Below are 22209 nucleotides of genomic sequence, written 5' to 3' on the forward strand. Positions count from 1 at the left end.
AACAGTGGTGTAAGCCTGTAGTCCCAGCTACTTGGGAGGCTGAGGTGGGAGGATCACTTGAGCCCAGCCTTGAGGTCAAGGCTTCAGTGCACTATGATTATGCCACTGTACTCCAGTATGGGGGACAAAATGAGATCCTAAATGAGACCCTGTCTGTAAAAAAATGGGAAAAAAAGAGTCTATGCTTGAGTACTATGCAATCTTATTTTCCTTACTCTAAAAGTCATTTTTTCTTATTTCCCATTTCATAAGTATATTCAACATGGAGTTTTTAGAAATATAATTTTCAGATAAGTATACCATTGTTATACTATAGTTTTTGCAAAGTCATAATTTAACAAGATTTATTCACCCCTGCATTAAGACATATCAATACAATTAGGGGAAAAATATAGGCAAGTTATTTGAAAGCCTCATATTGACCTGACAGGGCAGAAACAATTATTCATAAAATAATTCCAGAAATATTCCAAGTATTTTCTTGCTGAAATCACCAGCTACAGTTTGTCCATATAGCACCACCACCAAAATAAGATTTACTCTTGGGTCCTGATCAATTGAACGAGCATGTAGCATGACTTCTGCTGTTGAATTCAACCTAGAAAAATACAGTGACTCTCAGGACATTTGAATCCTAAGAATCCATCCCACTATACCTCAATAGTGATAGGTCAGTTGGATATGTATCTAAAATTCAACTCAACACTTATATTGACTTATATATTTACATAGTCATGGTCCCTTTCTTCCTTACCTGTTTAATTTTTAGGAAGAAATAGAAATATGTGGTTCTGAATTTTTTATTTCCTAGAGTCCTGCTGTGGGTAGTAGTAGTACTTGAACCTCAGAAAACTTAACAAGAGTAAAGAATATAAAATTATTATTTTTTGCCAAAACCAAATAAAAATGTGCCCGGCCATGGTTCACAGGTCTTTAATCACTATTAAGTTTTTAAGAGTTGCCTTTAAAGTGGAGGTTCTCAAAGTATCGTCCATGTGAATCCCTGGGGATCCCCAAGACTTTTTAAGGTATCCAGGTGGTCAAAACTATTTCATAGCAATATTAAGATATTTATTTGCTTTTTTCTCACCATATTGATATTTGCACCAGTACTACAAAAGCAATGATGGTTAAAGCCACTGCTGATTTAGCACAAATCAAGGCAGTGGCACTGAACAATACTAGTAGTCATCCTATTCTTCACCAGCACACACTGGTGGCAAACTAACTAACTAATTACATTTAATTAAGTGCTGGTTTCACTTAACAGTGTCCTTGATGAAACAGCAAAAAACATTAATTAAACTTGACCTTGGAGTACATCTTTTTAATATTCTATGTAATTAAATAGAAAGTACACATAAAGCAGTTCTGCTGTCTCAAGACAACACAAATACAATGATTGTCTCAAGGAAAAGCACTTCTACAATTGTTTTGAGTTGATGCATTGAATTAGCTGCTTTTTTTTTTTTTTTTTTTTTTTTTTTTTTTTTTGAGACAGGGTCTCACTTTGCCACCCAGGGTGGGGTGCAGTGGCACAATCTCAGCTCACTGCAGCCTCAACCTCCTGAGCTTAAGTGATCTTCCTGTTTCAGCCCCCCAGGTAGCTGGGACTACAGGTGCACACACCACACCCAGCTAATTTTTTGCTGCATTTTTAAATGTAACATTGTTTTACTTGAAAGAATGACTAACAACCAATCATCAGTCAGACATGGGTATTTGTCAGATAATCTCTTGAAAGTTAACAAAGTGAGCCTGTCATGTCAAGGAAAACAATCATCAGTAGTTGTTGCCATTGATAAAAATCAGACTTTCAGCCCTCTCCCTCTCCCTCTCCCTCTCCCTCTCCCTCTCCCTCTCCCTCTCCCTCTCCCTCTCCCTCTCCCTCTCCCTCTCCCTCTCCCTCTCCCTCTCCCTCTCCCTCTCCCTCTCCCTCTCCCTCTCCCTCTCCCTCTCCCTCTCCCTCTCCCTCTCCCTCTCCCTCTCCCTCTCCCTCTCCCTCTCCCTCTCCCTCTCCCTCTCCCTCTCCCTCTCCCTCTCCCTCTCCCTCTCCCTCTCCCTCTCCCTCTCCCTCTCCCTCTCCCTCTCCCTCTCCCCACATGCCGACGGGCCGAAGCTGGACGGTACTGCTGCCATCTCAGCTCACTGCAACCTCCCTGCCCGATTCTCCTGCCTCAGCCTGCCGAGTGCCTGCGATTGCAGGCGCGCACCGCCACGCCTAACTGGTTTTCGTATTTTTTTGGTGGAGACGGGGTTTCGCTGTGTCGGCCGGGCTGGTCTCCAGCTCCTAACCGCGAGTGATCTGCCAGCCTCGGCCTCCCGAGGTGCCAGGATTGCAGACGGAGTCTCGTTAACTCGGTGCTCAATGGCGCCCAGGCTGGAGTGCAGTGGCGTGATCTCGGCTCGCTACAACCACCTCCCAGCCGCCTGCCTTGGCCTCCCAAAGTGCCGAGATTGCAGCCTCTGCCCGGCCGCCACCCCGTCTGGGAAGTGAGGAGCGTCTCCGCCTGGCCGCCCATCGTCTGGGATGTGAGGAGCCCCTCTGCCCGGCTGCCCAGTCTGGAAAGTGAGGAGCGTCTCTGCCTGGCCACCCATCGTCTGAGATGTGGGGAGCACCTCTGCCCTGCCGCCCCGTCCGGGATGTGAGGAGCATCTCTGCCCGGCCGCCCCGTCTGAGAAGTGAGGAGACCCTCTGCCCGGCAGCCACCCCGTCTGAGAAGTGAGGAGCCCCTCTGCCCAGCAGCCACCCCGTCTGGGAAGTGAGGAGCATCTCCGCCCAGCAGCCACCTCGTCCGGGAGGGAGGTGGGGGGGTCAGCCCCCCGCCCAGCCGGCCGCCCTGTCCGGGAGGTGAGGGGCGCCTCTGCCCGGCCGCCCCTACTGGGAAGTGAGGAGCCCCTCTGCCCGGCCAACCGCTCCGTCCAGGAGGGAGGTGGGGGGGTCAGCCCCCCGCCCGGCCAGCCGCCCCGTCCGGGAGGGAGGTGGGGGGGTTAGCCCCCCGCCTGGCCAGCCGCCCCGTCCGGGAGGGGAGGGGCGCCTCTGCCCGGCCAGCCGCCCCGTCCGGGAGGGAGGTGGGGGGATCAGCCCCCCGCCCGGCCAGCCGCCCCGTCCGGGAGGTGAGGGGCGCCTCTGCCCGGCCGCCCCTACTGGGAAGTGAGGAGCCCCTCTGCCCGACCAACCGCTCCGTCCAGGAGGGAGGTGGGGGGGTCAGCCCCCCGCCCGGCCAGCCGCCCAGTCCGGGAGGGAGGTGGGGGGGCCAGCCCCCTGCCCAGCCAGCCGCCCAGTCCGGGAGGGAGGTGGGGGGTTAGCCCCCCGCCCGGCCAGCCGCCCCGTCCGGGAGGTGAGGGGCGCCTCTGCCCAGCCGCCCCTGCTGGGAAGTGAGGAGCCCCTCTGCCCGGCCAGCCGCCCCGTCCGGGAGGGAGGTGGGGGGGTCAGCCCACCGCCCAGCCAGCCGCCCCGTCCGGGAGGGAGGTGGGGGCGTCAGCCCCCCGCCCGGCCAGCCGCCCCGTCGGGGAAGTGAGGGGTGCCTCTGCCCTGCCGCCCCTACTGGGAAGTGAGGAGCCCCTCTGCCCGGCCAGCCGCCCAGTCCGGGAGGGAGGTGGGGGGTCAGCCCCCCGCCCGGCCAGCCGCCCCGTCCGGGAGGTGAGGGGCGCCTCTGCCCGGCCGCCCCTACTGGGAAGTGAGGAGCCCCTCTGCCCGGCCACCACCCCGTCTGGGAGGTGTACCCAACAGCTCATTGAGAACGGGCCATGAAGACAATGGCGGTTTTGTGGAATAGAAAGGGGGGAAAGGTGGGGAAAAGATTGAGAAATCAGATGGTTGCTGTGTCTGTGTAGAAAGAGGTAGACATGGGAGACTTTTCATTTTGTTCTGTACTAAGAAAAATTCTTCTGCCTTGGGATGCTGTTGATCTGTGACCTTACCCCCAACCCTGTGCTCTCTGAAACATGTGCTGTATCCACTCAGGGTTGAATGGATTAAGGGCGGTGCAAGATGTGCTTTGTTAAACAGATGCTTGAAGGCAGCATGCTCGTTAAGAGTCGTCACCACTCCCTAATCTCAAGTACCCAGGGACACAAACACTGCGGAAGGCCGCAGGGTCCTCTGCCTAGGAAAACCAGAGAACTTTGTTCACTTGTTTATCTGCTGACCTTCCCTCCACTATTGTCCTATGACCCTGCCAAATCCCCCTCTGTGAGAAACACCCAAGAACGATCATTAAAAAAAAAAAAAAAAAAAAAAAAAAAAATCAGACTTTCAAATGAACCTTAGAACTTTGGAAAACTTATATCTGCTACTGTGAGCTTCACAGCTTTGCAATACTTTAAAGGCTTTTCTGATGAGATTAGGGTGATGTCAAAGAATGTGATTTTTTGATCCTGTATGATGAAATGTGTCAACTTATGGAAGATCTGCATAAATCAGTGAACAAACATCTTCCAATGCATGATGATACAAAACCAGGCATGGATAAAAGATCCAATAAAAGTGCTAGGGAGACCTGTGGGTTTTAATAGAGTACAGTATTAAAAAATCATTTATTTGCCATCACATTCCACATTGTAACCTTTAAGAAACCATTGGCCGGGCGCGGTGGCTCACGCCTGTAATCCCAGCACTTTAGGAGGCTGAGGCGGGCGGATCACAAGGTCAGGCATTGGACACCAGCCTGACCAGCATGGCGAAACCCTGTCTCTACTAAAAATACAAAAATTAGCCAAGCATGGTGACGGGTGTCTGTAGTCCCAGCTACTCGGGAGGCTGAGGCAGGAGAATCGCTTGAACCCGGGAGGTGGAGGTTGCAGTGAGCCGAGATGGCGCCACTGCACTCCAGCCCGGGCGACAGAGCGAGACTCCATCTCAAAAAAACAAAAACAGAAACAAAACAAAACCATTAATTTTTAAGTTTGGTATAGTATTAAGAAAGAAAATACACAGTTATCTGAAAAGGCTATTAAAATACTCTTCCCTTTTCCAATTACAGATCTGTGTGAGGCCAAATTTCCTCACATACTTCAATGCAAACAACATATTGCAACAGATTGAAGAGATTTGCAAAAATGCAAAATGATGACACTCTTTTCATTAAAATTTTGTTTTGGAAGATGTAGTTAGCTTTCATTTAAAATATGTTATTTATGTTAACATGTAATGGTTTATTTCTTTTGATGAATTAACATATAAATATTTTTAAATTTCTATTTTAATTTCCAATACATGAATATTTATAAACCGTATAAGTAAAAGCTCAGTGGGGTCTTTAATAATTTTAAGAGCATATAGAAGCCCAAGACCAAAAAATGTGAGAACTGCTTTAAAGAATACTGCTATTCCTGACAGCCAAAGCAGTCAAGCAAAAGGAGAATTTATTTCTAGGCTGTCAGGATTCATTACTGTCAAAGCAATGTCGTTGTATGTTTCCCTTTATCCCTCCCCAAGTTAACAGTAAAATCTTTTTCTGAAGTAATAAAATTATGTAAGCAAGTATAAAGCTAAATTTTCTTAGATTCCCCAGGAAGATTGAAAACCAAGGTATCTGACACTGTCATGTGCTATCATGGTTTAGTCATTTAATTTTAAAATATGATAGTAACCAAATTTTGCTGTTTCTAATCCAAAAGGTCAGTGGCAAGAGTGAATTGTCACATTAGCAGAACTGTTTTGATAAAAACTTGAACTCACCTGTAAATACATTTGGATGAGGGAAGTTAATAACAATAAGCTTCATCACCATTTCAGGATAACAGATGGCAATTAGCCAAGCAATCATGCCCCCCCAGTCATGGCCAATAAGAACACATTTGCTATACCCTGTAATCAAGAAATAAATGTTGACATCATTAAAAAGGAGCAGGTGGGTGCACTGTTACCTCACATAAAATAGTTATACTTCTGAAGTACCTCTTTTCATTATCTTATCCTAATTAAGCATTTTGTGCAGATATTGAATTCAGTGGTTCCAAAACTTGTCTGTACATCACCTATATAGCTCCACTCTAAACCTATAGATTGAGAATCTCTCCCAGGAATCTGTATTAAAAAAAAAAATCTGAAATAGGCCGGTGTGGTGGCTCACATCTATAATCTCAACACTTGTGAGGCCAAAGAAGGAGGACTGCTTGAGGCCAGGAGTTCGAGACCAGCCTGGGCAACATATCAAGACCTCCCCCCAACACACACACCCAGCCGTCTCTACAAAAAAATAAAGAAATTATCCAGGTGTGGTGGTGTCCACCTGTAGTACAAGCAACTGTAGAGCCTGGAGTGGGAGGATCCCTTGAGCCCAGGACTTCAAGGCTGCAGTGAGCCATGATCATGCCACTGCATTCCAGCCTGGGTGACAGAGCGAGACTGAGACTCTGTTTCTAAAAAAGAAAAAAAGTGTGGGGGGGTACAAAACAAACAAACAAAAAATCTGAAATAGCTTATGTTGCTCAGCTCTGGTCCCATGGACCTGAGTTTGGAAACCATGGTAAAGACTGCACATAATGAAGTCAAAAGTAAGATTATTTGGTTTTTTTGAATGCTCAGAAATTTCTAGTTATAGTAAAATTATAAATGTTTCATCTATGTCCAACCTCATAAATCTTTATTTCCAGGAAACATCTATCTCTTCCCTAACTTCATAAATCCTATGTAGAATTCAACACAGAAAATTTGTCACTAATTTGGAACTGTGAAGTCAAACTGAAGTAATAGAAAGTCTTAATTATAGCACTAATTTTGCACCAGTTTCATTTCATGTAATCACTCAGTTAATTTAAAGTAGGTTAAAATGTTGATTAATAGAGATTCCTACAGGATTTCCATTGTATGGATGCATAAAATTCATTTGTAATTTATTCCTGGAGTACTTAAAATTCCTTAATTCTTTCAAGGAAGTAATTCTCACCATCACTCCTCACTACTATACTAATACACACACATAGACATAGACAAAGACACACATGCATAAATCTTGTTTATATTAATTATTTGCCTAAAAATTTCATGATGACAAATTTAGGCCAGGTCTGACTGAATGATCACAAAATTTGAAATATAATTGTTCAAAATCAGTGTCTGAGTCTCTTTTACTGTAATCAGACTAAATGACAATATTGTATGTGACACCCCCAGAGCCCATTCATCTTTTCCCGCCTAAAAATATTGGCCTGATCCATGCTCTCATTAGATTACTGTAGAAAGTGCCTTTGATTTCATGGTATTTCTCACTATATTGCTTCCATTAACATACTGATGGTAGCAGCTTGGTTTCAGTCAAAAGGGATATAGTATTAATAGATTGGATTATTGTTAAAAAATATTTACTTTCCCCTTCTCCCTGCTGTCACAGTAGTCTACTTGCTGCCCCTTTGATTTTAGACTTGGCCATGTGATTTGCTTTGGTCTCGTGGTGGCTGTGTAACTTGACTTTGGGCTCCACCATATGACTTGCTTTGACTAATAGGCTGCCGGTAGAAACTTAAGCTTGTGCACCTGGGCTCACCCTCTACCATCGCCAGGAGAAAAGCTTCCCTCAGGCAGCCACTCCCTTTTAGCTTGGGCTCCAGCCCAACTCACAGAGAGAAGCCAGTCCCAGCTAGACCTGCAGCCTGAGGCAAAGACCAGAGGAGTCCAGCCTACGGTTAACCTGCAGATCCATGAGCACAGGAAAAAATGGTTATGACCCTACGCCACCGAATCTGGGGTGGTTTGTTCCACAATATTATGTGGTTCTAACTGATTGATACAACAGAAATAATGCAAGTGCATCTGTATCTTATAACATTTTAAAATGAATATTTAGGTGTGTGTTCTAAAGAAATAAACTTTGTAAGTATAAACTTTTCAATAATTATTTCTCAAAATAATAAACAGCATACATTAGGTCTATTTTTTTTTTTTTTTTTTTTTAGACAGAGTCTCATTCTTGTTGCCCAGGATGGAGTGCAACGGCACGATCTCAGCTCATTGCAACCTCCATCTCCTGGGTTCACGCCTGGCTAATTTTTGTATTTTTAGTAGAGACAGGGTTTCAACATGTTGGTCAAGCTGGTCTTGAACTCTGACCTCAGGTGATCTGCCCGCCTCAGCCTCTCAAAGTGCTGGGATTATAGGCGCAAGCCACAGCACCCGGGCCATTAGGTCTATGTTTAAAAACAAATCTGAAAAGTCATTCTTGGCTGGTAGACAGAATAGTTGCTCTAGATGCATCATTTTAAATTTCCTGTATAGATATTTTGGGCTGACTACCTGAAACCATAGTGACAGGATCCAGATAATTTGGGTAGATGGAATATGCATCCTCCCAAGAAAAGAAGTCATTGATTCACAATTTGTTGAATGTTTGTCCCTTAAAAAGAGTTGTTTTATTTCAAACTAACCTACCTAAAGAATCTAAAATATCCTTTATATCTGTAATTAGACAATCCAACTTATAATTCTGTCGATGAATGGGAGCATCTGTTTCTCCATAACCTCTCAAATCCAGTGCTACAACTCGATATTCACTTTTAAATTCTCTCAGTTGGTAACGCCAAGAATACCTGCAGGAAAAAAGGAAGCATTTAAAATATCATATTAGCTAGTACAAACAATAACATTACAGATTTTCTTTTTCTTTTCTTTTTTTTTTTTTTTTTTTGAGACAGAGTTTTGCTCTGTCACCCAGGCTGGAGTGCAGCGGTGCAATCACAGCTCACTGCAGCCTCAACCTTCCTGGCTCAAGTGATCCTCCTGCCTCAGTTTCCTAAAAAGCTGAGACTACAGGTGCACACCATCACACCCAGCTAATTTAAAAAATTTTTTGTAGACATGGGGTCTCCCTATGTTGCCAGGGCTGGTCTCAAACTTCTGGGCTCAAGTGATCCTCATGCCTTAGCCTCCCAAAGTGCTGAGATTACAGGTGTGAGCCACTGCACCTGGCCACATTTCAGATTTTCTCAGTGGAAATCTGGAAGAAATTCCTTATTTTTAGAGCAGATATATAGCTGCAAGTAAGCAGGAAAGAGACCTACTTGAGAAGGAAACACTGACATTCTATGAGAATTATTTTGTCTTTTTACCAGTTCCACTGGAGGGTAACAAAGTGCCACTATTTACAGAAACTACATAGTATCAGATACTAAAATCATTGTACTTATATATGTCTTAATAAGTCCATTTTTAAAAAATTGAAACAGGGTCTCGCTATGTTGCTCAGGCTGGTCTCGAACTCCTGGCTCAAGTGATCCTCCTGCTTCAGCCTCCCAAAGTGCTAGGATTACAGGTGTGAGCTAACATGTCTGGCCAATAAGTCAATTTTTTGTTTGTTTGTTTTGAGACAGAGTTTCGCTCTTATTGCCCAGGCTGGAGTGCAATGGCATGATCTTGGCTCACTGCAACCTCTGCCTCCCGGGTTCAAGCAATTCTCCTGCTTCAGCCTCCCAAGTAGCTAGGATTACAGGCATGCGCCACCACACCTGGCTAATTTTTGTATTTTTTTCTTTTTAGTAGAGACAGGGTTTCTCCATGTTGGTCAGGCTGGTCTTGAACTCCTGACCTCAAGTGATTGGCCCACCTCAGCCTCCCAAAGTGCTGGGATTACAGGTGTAAGCCACTGCACCTGGCCAAATAAGTCAATTTTTAAAGCTTTTCTTAAATGGTGTGTATAGCCACCAGGGAATCTGTACTATGAACAGTTAGTTATTTTACAGCCCAAATTTCTAGATAATAAATGGATTATCAAGTATAAAAAAGTGAGTGGGAAGATGAGTTTGACAGTTTTACCAAAACATCTGAATGCTTATCTGGCCCAGGAATTTCGGTGGTGTAACATAAGTAAAATGCTTCTGTATTGCAGAACCATTTGATTCTCTGATTGAAAAAATTTACTAGATGAAATTTTATATTTCTCTCACAAGTAGATTTTACTCACCTTACTCCACTGTCAAATAGGGTCAAAGTTTTAGTAATAACCACAGCTTATTTATGGGTGAAAAAGTCTGAAGGTTTTTTAAAAAAGATTGTCAGTGAAATAATCTAATAATAAAACAACCATTTAAGATAAACCTCTGCTTGCTAAAGCAAAATTCTGTGGAGAAGATCCTGAACCATGAGAATAAGCAAGAGTGATACTAAAAACATTTAACAACCAAAATGGCATCAGCACTGACCAATTAGAAGGGCCACAGTGCTTCAGCCAAGTTCTGGAGGCCACTGCTGAGCCAGGCATTCCCCCTCTGCTTGATCATGGAACTGCAGAATTAATCGAAATAGAGAGATCCATAAGATTTTCTTCTTCAAATAAGCAAAACCATTTTAGATAACCAACAGAAAAAAAAGACATAGATTTTTAAAAGTGACTCACTATGTTATGGGACTCAAAATATGCATTAAAAAAAGCATCTGCGTGCACATTTGTTCATGGAAATACAGTGTAAAATTATCTGACACAAGCCAAGTGGGAGATCATTGTCTGAAAATACTTTTGGAGTGCAGTAGGCAAGCTAACGCAACTGAATGTTAAGATTATAAACCAGTGTAAAGATTATAATATAAGATTATAAGCCAACAGTGAGAGGGGGGCTGCGATGCGAAGTGACACACAACAGTAAGATCAATGTAACAAACAGGCCAGGTGCAGTGGCTCACACCAGTAATCTCAGCACTTTGGGAGGCCAAGGTGGGCAGATCACGTAAGCTCAGGAGTCTGAGACCAGACTAGGCAACATGGCGAAACCCTGTCTCTACAAAAAATTAAAAAATTAGGCCGGGTGCGGTGGCTCACGCCTGTAATGCCAGCACTTTGGGAGGCCGAGGCAGGCGGATCACCTGAGGTCATGAGTTCAAGACCAGCCTGACCAATATGGAGAAACCCCGTCTCTACTAAAAATACAAAATTAGCCAGGCATGGCAGTGCATGCCTGTAATCCCAGCTACTTGGGAGGCTGAGGCAAGCGGCGGAGGTTGAGGTGAGCTGAGATCGTCCCACTGCACTCCAGTCTGGGCAACAAGATAAAAACTCCATCTCAAAAAAAAAAAAAAATTTGTTAAGTATGGTGTCGTGTGCCTGTGGTCCCATATACTCAGGAGCCTGAGGTGGGACGATGGCTTAAGCCCAGGCGGCAGAGTTTACAGTGAGCTGTGATCGCGCCACTGCACTCCAGCCTGAGTGACAGAGCCAGAACCTGCCAAAAAAAAAAAAAAATCATTGTAACAAATCAACCACCTTATATCATCAGGAAGAGTGTCAGACACATATTTGGAATTATGAATGAATATAGAATTTTTTTATCTATCACTAGGATATTTATGATTTATGAAAATCTGCCAAAGCATTGCCAACTAAGATGGATTTGAAAATGTTAATAAAAAACAAAAACAATAAAAGAATAACAACAAAAAAGAAAATGCTAATAAACATGTCTTCTGGCTGGGCGCAGTGGCTCACGCCTGTAATCCTAGCACTTTGGAAGGCCAAAGTGGGCGGATGGCTTGAGGTTAGGAATTTGAGACCAGCCTGGCCAACATGGTGAAACCACATCTCTACTAAAAATACAAAAATTAGCCAGGCGTGGTGGCGGACACCTGTAATCCCAGCTACTAGGGAGGCTGAGGCAGGAGAATCGCTTGAACCCGGGAGATGGAGGTTGCAGTGAGCCGAGATCGAGTCACCGCACTCCAGCCTGGGCAACAAGAGGGAAACTCTGTCTCAAATAAATAAATAAATAAATAAAATAAACGTGTCTTTTTTGGCTAGGCTGTAGTAATGTTGTTAATCTTGTCTGTGGATTGTAACAAATAAAGTAGCTTGTTTCCTTAAAGATAGTCATCTGTCAACACATGTGATTGTATTTTTTCTGATTTGCCTTACTTAAAATTTTGAATTGATTTTTTATGTCTTCATAACTGAAGCCTAATTCTTCCCTCTTTATAATCCATCCTACCCAATCAATAAAGTTCTGTTCATTTAACCTCTTAAATATTTATTTAAACACTCTTGTCTACCATTCTATCATTACCTTAATTCAGGCCTCCATTTAGGCAGCAGCCTATTGCTTGGTCTAAGTGTGTCGCTTTCATTCCCCTCTGCTCTATCTTCTACAAAACCAGTGGTGTAGCAAAGACACAAACTCATGTCATTTCCTTGCTGAAAATCCTTTCTTGACTCCCTATTACTCATAACATGAAGTTCCAGCTTATTATTCTAGCAGAAAAAAATCTGAAAGATTTGACTATTGCCCAATCTTCCAGCCAGATTACTTTACACTCTGTCATTTGCTTTATAACAAAAAGAACTAACATCTATACCATTCTTACTACATACCAGGCCCAATTCTAAGTGCTTCTTGTATGGTAATATTGATCTTCAAAACAATACTATGAAGTAGATATTATTATTATCTTCACTTAACAGATGAAGAAATGGAGGGAAAGCAAGGTTAATTGAAGTACCAAAGGTCACAGAGTCAGCAAACAGCAGAGCCAGGATTCCAGCCTAGGGAGTCTGGCCCCAGAGTCCATGTTATACTGCCTCTGCAGCACTAGGTTGAAATAGGTGAACAAATAGAGATATTGGTTTTTGCTTTTATGACTTTCTTCATATGGTTTCCTTTGTCTGAAATATCATCACTCCCCACCATTCCCCTATTACCCCATAATCCCTGACTCTCACCCCTCAATTAACTCATTATCACATTAGGCGTCTCCTTTTCTAGGAGACTTCCCAGCTCTCTCCATTACAGCTGGGGTGCGTGGGCCCCTTCCACACCTTCGCACTTGTATGTGCACTCTTCAGGGCTGGGGCACACCTCACTTTTGATACCTGGCTCTTCCACGAGATGGTTTCCTGGGTCATCTATGAGAATATCTAGCCCCTGTAGGTGCTTAATAAAGATTTGTCAAATAAGTGAAACAACAAACGAATAAAAACACTGAATAATGATAGTGCTAGAAGTACCAGTTGTGCAGTAGGACTTTTGTCCCAGTTCAAACCTTGAGACAACGACAGCTAACGGTCCCAAATTCCTATTGGGGAATTTGTATTCAATTTCTGTTGAACTGCACGTTGTTTCAATACCTTAAGGGTCCGTGTCTTCATTTAGGATTTAATTAGAGATTTCAAGGTAGAAATTTGACTTTATATAATCCTGCAATATTTTACATTTAGAATTGGATTAGAGATTATGCAAACATGATGCTTCCATGTCATATTAGAAATAATTTAAATTGCCTTAAAAATAAATCCAGCTACTGCTTTTAACAATGAGTGAAGCCAAACAATATCCTAAACAATTCTAAGAAATAGGGCAACTGCATATTTTTAATAAATTACTAAGGAATAATTTTTAACTGTCATCTTCCTGAAGTTCATAAATAAAACACATTTGATGTACACATTAGCCCTAAACTGAAAAAGAAGTCACCCCAGTATTAGACTGATGGACATATCATTTACATGAATAAAGCGAAAACAATCTCCTTGATACAGGAATGAAACACATTACAAAAGCAGTAACCCTAAAAAGATTATAAATAAGCAAAACTATTTTCATCCACATTGCCTTTTTTCTGGTAGCTTTAGGTAATAGCAGAGGACACTCAGGAAAAATAACCAATCTCTTTCCCCGTGATTGCTCTTCACCTAGGAGGGCTCCTGGTTTTACCAGGTTACACTTTCAGAAGTAGACTATCCTCCTCCTCTTTACCACAGAGAAATGCCACAGTTGTCAGCTTCTGTGCTCAGCTGTATGATGAAGGCCCCTCACTCGCCTTAGCACTTGAGTGATGACGCATGCATTCCATACAGCTGGAGACGAAGACGACTCAAAGAAATTGCCTGCCTCAGCTCAAAATATTTTTAAAGGAGATGCAAATTGAAGCGGAGAGAGAGAGTGGGAGAAAGATCATCCTTTGACAAACAGCCTTACTTGGGGTTAATTTAGTCAAAGGTCCTGTAGATGTGTATCTTGTTTAATATTTCCTTTAGATTTTAAGAAGACCCGGGATTTTATTGTTGCTGTGTAACAGCTAATTGTATACATGAAATATCACCATTTCTCGTCAGCTATTCTCAGGCAATGATGATAAATGCAGATAATATGTTACATTTGCATGGTGCTTTTCTGTTTACAAAGCACTTTCACACACATTATCAATTCATTTTTTTTTGTTTTCACTGTATCAAATATTTGTTACCTACTTAATCTACAATCAAGCATACACTTTCATGTGTATTTAGGCAAAACTTAATTGCTAGAGGAATAACATTTACATTTGTAATGTAAATTGAAATTGGTTTGAAATGCCACGCATGAAGTTTTTTTGGCCTTTAAAATGAAAAAAATAAAAAAGAGTTTTGTCTTAAAACTTAAACCCTAGAGTTTTGTCCTAAATTCTAAGACCTTTCTTTTTTCCTGTTGTTTGTTTCCACTAGCACCTCAATGAGATTGACTAGACCTCATAATGGGTAACAGTGGCAATTTGATTGATTGAAAGGAAAGACAGAGTGAGCATCAACAGGGGTCTTGGTTTCGAGTATGACTCCAGAGATACCTGATTACCAACAATCTCCATGTAGTATTTTCAGATGCTCCCTAAACAACCAGGTAGCTTTCAGATTAATGATCAGCAAAGTTCAATGAATTCAATATGATCTATCTGAGTAGCTGAGCTATCTGCGTTTGTAGTTGTTGCTGTTTTAAATTCTACCAATGTTCTTTCTGGAGTAACAAATGACAGATTTAGTGAACAGAAGAGACTCATGCCTGTCTATGATCTTTACATATTTCTTAATCTATGGCTTTTCAGAGTGAAAATATTTCTAGGAGCTTCCCAAAAACTAAACTATTCCTCACAATGACCAAATCCCTTTTGGATACATCCAAGACTTGACTTTGCGGGGATGATGTCATCAAATGATCATCAAATGGGAATGATGTCCAGGGACCAGTGCTGGACCCCCTCCTAGGCTGTTTCATCCCCTGACGATTCTAGGACAAGAATCACCAGCCATTTCTATTTTGCAAAAGGGCTCTCATGAGGAGTAAATAATGAGACATGACTGTGAAAAACACGCACAAAATCTCTTAGAATACGACAGAGAGCATCTACTGCCCTGTATGAAAGTGGTTGTAGGTTCATTTTTATCTTTGTGTATATTGTTCTGCATGTAAAGAGGTGAAATTCCAGGGGAATAAGGATGGCCAAGTACTGGGGTTGGTGTGAGGTAGAGAAAGAAAATAGCTTTCAAATGTTTTCTTTCTAAAAGTTAAGTATCATCTCTCCGATGCATGAATTTTATTTAGGATGATGATTTAAAATGTTAAATTAAGGTATTTTTATATTGTTGGCTGATTTGTTAACACCCTCTTGAATGTTTGTATAAGGTGTGACATTTGAAAGGTAAAAATCCATGCATGTTATTGGATCAGATTACTATAATTCCTATAGAATGAGAACAAGCTGCAGAGGTCAGCCCTGACTTTCAAAAACAAGGGACACCTGACTTTCTGGCACTGCCAACTTCAGAAGGGTAGCTATGGGGCTTAAATGAGATGGTATATATAAGTCACTTACAAAAGTACCTGGCTTGGGAGGGGAACAACACACACCGGAGACTGTGAGGGGTGGGGAGAGGGAGAGCATCAGGATAAATAGCTAATGAATGCTGGACTTAATACCTACGTGACGGGTTGATAGTTGCAGCAAACCACCATGGCACACGTTTACCATGTAACAAACCTGCATGTCCTGCACATGTATTCCAGAACTTAAAATAAAAATAAAAAAGAGAGTGCCTGGCTCATAGTAAATGCTCAGAAAATGTTAACTATCATCACCAGAGTTAGGAAATTATTATTTGACACATGGATCTCCACACTGAATGAATGGGAATGAAGGAAGAAAATGAGTATTTACTGAATATTCACTGGGGCCACGTGAAAGATTTTCGACATTTTGACTCTCTTCATCCTCACCCAACTCTGCAACATCATTGTAGATGACTGTTTAGGGTTCTTCAGCAAACTAGTGGTTGAGCCAGAATGTACTGCCCATGCTATGTTAGGCAGATTTGATCAGTGTTTCAGAGTAACATTTTATTGTGAACTAATTACGCCACGCACTCCATAAGGTGAGACCATATGCATATGCTCGAATTGCACTGGGCAGCTAATCTACCACCTCATTAAGCTGTCTCCAAATGAAAGAACAGATCAAAGCATAACATGAAAATGACTTATGTTTATTTATGCACATAAATCCAGAAGGGGAAAAAAATCTTCATGCAGGGAAAATCTTCCAAGGAAGACTTCTCGCTCTGGAAAAATTATTAGGTATAGGTGTCTTTGCCATCCTCCACTCTTTTCTTCAATGCCTAATACCTCCTAGTATACCTATAGAATACTCAATACATTTATTCATAAAGTCCCTTTCACTCACAAAGTATTAACTAAAGTGGGTCGGGTGCAGTGGCTCACACCTGTAATCCCAACATTTTGAGAGGCTGAAGGGGGCAGATCACTTGAGGTCAGGAGTTTGAGACCAGCCTGGCCTGTTTAACATGGTAAAACTTTGTCTCTACTAAAACTTCAAAAATTAGCTGGGTGTGGTGCGCACTTGTAATCCAAGCTACTTGGGAGGCTGAGGCAGGAGAATCACTTGAACCCAGGAGACGGAGGTTGCAATGAGCTGAGATTGCACCACTGCACTCTAGCCTGGGCAACAGAGCAAGACTGTTTAAAAAAAAAAAAGAGAAGAAGTGTCTTAAGGTAGTAATCCTTTCAGCACTAGATGCATTTTAAATCAGGATTTTGAGTGACATAAAATCTTTAAGACTCTAAAGGAGGTAAGAAATCTGTAATGCTGGAATTCTAGGAATTATAAGATAGTAAGGGAGAATTTGGGGACAGGATATTGCCCTAGACCTTTCAAAATATACCAGATATTCCACCTTTGAGTCAACTAAGGGAATTGGGCTTTTAAAAACATCAATTTCTTGACCTATTTAGTTTATGAACTATTTCTTATAGCCCTGTGCTATAAAAACTGGTTTTCTTTTACTGCCGTGATATGTACCACCCTTTTTTTTTTTTTTTTTTTTTTGAGACGGAATCTCGCTCTGTTGCCCAGGCTGGAGTGCAGTGGCACGAGCTCGGCTCACTGCAAGCTCCGCCTCCTGGGTTCACACCATTCTCCTGCCTCAGCCTCCCGAGTAGCTGGGAGTACAGGCGCCTGCCACCAAGCACAGCTAATTTTTTATTTTTTTTTTGTATTTTTAGTAGAGACAGGGTTTCACCGTGTTAGCCAGGATGGTTTCAATCTCCTGACCTCGTGATCCACCCGCCTCGGCCTCCTGATATGTACCACATCTTTTAAAGATGTTCATTAAAAAAAAAAAAAAAAAAAGTTTAAACATGTGTTGCTTTCATCTGTACTTATTTGGCCCAGTGGGGTCAATAGAGAACAGAACACTTCCCCTTAGGTAACTGCTATGGTCTGAATATGTTCTCCCAAAATTCATATGATGAAGTTTATTTGCCTACAGAAGACACATCAACAAGGCACCATCTTGGACACACACAGACATGGATGTCACCAGACTCTGAACCTACTGGTGCCTTGATCTTGGACTTCCCAGTCTCCATAACGGTGAGAAATAAATTTCTGTTCTTTATAAATTACCCAGTCTCAGATATTTTGTTAGCAACAAAAATGAACGAAGATAGTAACTAATAATTACATATTTGGGGCTCCAGATTTTCTTCCTAATGAGAAATATTTAGGTACTTAGATTATCCTGCATTCATATAAGCCTATTGCTCTGTGCATAGGAAATAGTTCATTTTCAGTTTCCATAAGTGCTCTACTCTCTGCCTTCTCCTCACCCCAGCCTCACCAAAATCTTCCTAATAACAATCACTCCACGTCTTTGGTTTGTTTAAAATCTCCTTTCCCTACCCAGTGTTGTATTTTGTCTATAGTAGATACTCTATACAAACTGTTTTGTTACTATTTCAGAAATTTGAAACATTAAAAGATACTTCTTTTAATCCTCAAAAAAATATATAAATTTAAATTGGTAGCAGGTAGGTCTTTTTTAGGAGGAAAAAGACCTGTGATTCAGGAACATTTAGGAATATTAACTCTGGGCACATGATCAAAAAGTAGGGTCTGTTAAAAGTCATTACAAGAGGCTTGGCGTGGTGGCTTACATCTGTAATCCCAGCATTTTAGGAGGCCAAGGTGGGAGGATTGCTTGATCTCAGGCTTTCAAGACCAGCCTGGGCAACATAGCAAGATCCCATCTCCAAAAAAAAAAAAAAAGCTAGGTGTGGTGGTAGATGCCTGTAGTCTCAGCTACTTGGTAGGCTGAGGTGGGAAGACTGCTTAAACCTAGAAGGTCGAAGCTGCAGTGAGCTGTGATCATGCCACTGTGCCCCAGCCTGGGTGACAGAGTAAGACCTTGTCTCAAAAATTGCCATTGTAACAGTGTTAAGAGGTGGGACCTTTAAGAGGTGGTTAGGTCACGCAGGCTCTGCCCTCATGGATGGAAATAATGCCACTATGAAAGGGCAATTTCGGCCCCCTTTTGCCTCTTTGCCCTTCCTCCTCTGCCATGTGATGTTACAGCAAGGAGGCCCTTGTCAGATGTTGGCACCTTGATCCTGAACTTCCCAGCCTCCAGAACTCTGAGAAAATCATTTATGTTCATTTTAAGTTATCCAGCAGCACAAAATGAACTGAGAAAATAAGCCAAGTTTTAATGTAACAATAAATGTTAGTTGGTAAGCTTACCAGAATTCTGGAAATCCATGAAGCAGCAGCATAAGTGGTTTGCCTCTTTCTCCAGCAGCAACATAGTGAAATCTTAACCCTGAATCCTGAAAGTAGAGGGCATGGCATTTTAGTGATGTTTGTGTTGATTGACAAAGCAATATATTTAGCATTTCCATTTCATTAAAAAAATAATAACTTGCCTTATTTTTAAAAATGTGCCTATTTGCAATATCTTCATGACACTCAGTTGCCTTATTTTTAACATCAAGAAATAAATTTACTTTTATTAATTTTCAAAAAGAAAAGCAAACCCCATGACCTATTAATAGGGTAAATTGACAGATTCACTTTGTCAACACTCCCTTGACAGTACCTTCTCTTCTTCTTCTAGTACAGTCAATTTATATATTATGAGCTTCTGAAGCAACGTCACAATTTGTAACTTTCATCTTACCATTTGTAACTTTCATCTTACTGATGTGTCACATTTCATCTCCCTCAAATGCTGCAGGACATGTAAATAATTCTAATCTGAATTTATATTTCTGCCATGTTTACATCCTAGTCATCTACTTTTCTCAGCTTGCCCGTCAAGAGCTGTGCCATCAGTTATATAATTCACACCTCCTTCTCTTATTTTTAGGTCTCTCCTTCCCACATTATTATTTTGAGTGTTGCATGTTCTGTTCCCCTTGCTGCCTGCTCATGTCATGTCAGTGTGCGTTTCTAATAACAGAATGCCCTGAGTGCTCAAGACTTCACTCTGCATGTAGGAGACAAGAAAACCCAAGGACAATTAAAAAAACATGGGAATGAGACAGGAATTCAAGCAAATACTAAGCAGGCTGAATGGAGGAAAGTAGAGGGAACAGCAGGAATAAAAATCTCTGAAAGCAAGCAAGCTAGGAAACAAAAAGAACCAAAAGCTAAACACAGACATTGGGTTTTTATAGCAGGCAACTCAAGCAACTGAGTTTTCAAATGTGAAAGAATCATTTTGCAGATTCAGAAGATGAGGCCCAAAGATGGTAACATGAGTCATAAAATGGTTGAGAGCAGGGCTGTGACCAGAATCTCCATCTTGTCCTAACTCCCAGGACAATGTTCTTTCCACTCCGTTCTCTGTCTCTGGGGTAGCTCTTTAGGCAGCCAGAGCGAGGGGAAAAGTGTTTTATGGAATTCCAGATGGTTCTTATACTACTTTTACCCCTCAGGTTGAACAGAGATAACAAATCTGACTTTACCCTCAGCTGCACGATGGCTTCCTAGAGGTTCAATAACTTTTTTTATTGGTGGTGAATCTTGGAGGATTAAAAGTTATGGGCACTGCATTGGATTTAATTAACAGATACTTTATTGCACTGACTATGCATCAGGCATTGTTCTAAGTTTTTCGTGTTTGTTTTTATAAATATTAACCTATTTAATTCTCATGTCGACCCCAGGCAAGAAAGAAGTTCTCTTGCCCTTCTGAACTTCAGCTGCGGGGCAATTTAGCTCCTAACAGGAAATAAGGACTTGGTGACATAAACATCCCCTCTTATGAGGCTGGGTTTGAAAGGCCTGTGAGTCAGACTGCAGGGTGTATCACGGGAACTATTTCCCTTCACCACCTGGAGCCTCAGGAAACAGAATATTTGTGGGCTGTGAGGAAGCTTGAACAATTAGCGTCTGCAGGCATGGCTGGATTTACCTTTTATTCCATTCCTTTCTTTGGTCCCTGACTTCATAAGTATGCATTCCTCCCCACAAACACACACAATTTACTTATTGTTTCATGCAACCTAAGTCGTCTATGATCATAATAAACTCATGACTCCCAAAGACTGACTGTTTACTCTTATTATCTCTAAAATTGGGCAAGAACAGCCTCCTGAGACATTAGAATGCCACGAGGAACAATTCTCTACAGCTGATCTGAGCTCTAAAGGGCAAAAGGGTGACAGGAGACAGCTTCCCCTTGCAGTAGGAAAAAGAGCAGGTTTATTCTGGGTTGTTGTGGCGCCGGGGGGCAGTAATATAAGAGGCCTCTGATTAGAGAAGTTCCACATTCAGAAACCAATCAAGGTGCCTGCAAAGACCAAGTGCTGTTTATCTGTATCTCTCTCTCTCTCCCTCTCTCTCTTTTTCTCTCTCTCTCTCTCTCTCACACACACACACACACACACACACACACGACACACAGGGACCCGACCCCTCCTCCCCTCCTGCCAGGACACTAGGGGACGCTGAGCCGGCGTCTCGGAAGGAGAAGCCCGGAGCCCCCCACCCTCGCGGCGGTCACGCTCCCTCCCGCTCCCGCCAGGCCCGCGCGGCCCTTCACCTTGATCCGCACGTAGCAGTGGGTGCCCAAGGAGGGGTCGCTCAGGCACGCGGGAGGGTGCTCCCGGGCGGGCCGCCGGAAGGTCTGCGCCGGCCCCTTGCCGAGGCTCCACAAAAGTTTGAGCAGGTGGATGGAGGCGCAGAGCCCGCAGTAGCAGTAGACCAGGGACCAGAAGAGCAGGGACCGGAGCGTGAGCATCAGGCGGGGCAGGCAATCCCGCAGCCTCGCCATTGGGAGGCGGCGGCGGGGCCCACTGCCCTTCCTCGGGAGCCGGTGAGCGAGCGCCGCAGCGCGCCAGGCCAGCCCGCCGTCGCCGCTCGACGCGCGCCTCCCCCGGCCCGGGGCGGCCGGCGTTCCGTGTCACCGCGGCGGCTCCGCACACGCACCGCGCCCAGCCCGGAGCGCGCAGGGGAGAGCCGGGCCTGCGGGGTGCGGCGGGCCAGGCCGGGGTGCAGAGCTTGGCTGTCTTCCGCGGAGAGCGAGATCCCGTTTCAAAATCGCAAAACTGTGGGGGAGGATGAAGGCGAGACTTTCCCAAACCATCCTGGGCACCAAAGAAGGTAGCGCCGCTCAGTCTTCTTTGTTGTTCTCAATGTATCAAGCAAAACTATTTCTAAGCCCACATATTCGTGTGTCATAGTTCAGGGACACAGGTCAGCGACAAAATTCCATGCTATTACACCCAAAGAGATTCTTTAGAGTGCAAAATCACTCTGCACTCTGAAAGATACCAGCCTTCCTCTTCTCAAAATCTTTCATGGAATCATAATTTCTGTAGAAATCCGCCTATGCCTTGCCTGGTTCAGCCACAGCAAACTTACAGAGAGCTGCAACCCCAGGGATACAACGAATGCTTCAACAACGTGACGCTGCAGAAGCCTGGCCAGAAGGCCACACACCTGAGAGTTCGTCGAAGGGCTGGAAGCCGTGAGAGTGACAGTCCTCGGTAGGTATCTCAGCCTCAGCACCGACATGGCCACTCTTGTCCTGACCTCTTCTATCGTCCAGTTCACTGTTAGAATTTCATTAAGCCTTTTCCCGATCACCGGGTCAGGTATTAAGTGTTCATTTTTTATGAGAAACTGTCAAACTGGTTTCCAAAGTGGCTGTACAATTTTGAATTTACTTCAGCATGTGTGAGTTA

At 43.2% G+C, this 22209-nt stretch overlaps 1 protein-coding gene across 1 annotated transcript in view; it reads right to left on the minus strand.

Moving 5' to 3' along the window:
• The window catches only part of EPHX4 (epoxide hydrolase 4), a 39378-nt gene extending 17578 nt beyond the window's left edge, over positions 1–21800 (minus strand). Inside the window, exons 1-4 of the mRNA XM_004026125.4 lie at positions 21066–21800; positions 18761–18846; positions 8372–8529; positions 5684–5812 (exon numbers count right to left, since the gene is read on the minus strand). Of these exons, the coding sequence (XP_004026174.3) occupies positions 5684–5812; positions 8372–8529; positions 18761–18846; positions 21066–21296 (604 nt within the window). The 5' untranslated portion in view covers positions 21297–21800. The remainder of the gene's footprint in view (positions 1–5683; positions 5813–8371; positions 8530–18760; positions 18847–21065) is intronic.
• Between the last annotated feature and the right edge of the window lie 409 nt (positions 21801–22209).

This window comes from Gorilla gorilla, chromosome 1 (genome assembly GCF_029281585.2).
Source record: "Gorilla gorilla gorilla isolate KB3781 chromosome 1, NHGRI_mGorGor1-v2.1_pri, whole genome shotgun sequence".
Lineage (NCBI taxonomy): Eukaryota > Metazoa > Chordata > Mammalia > Primates > Hominidae > Gorilla > Gorilla gorilla.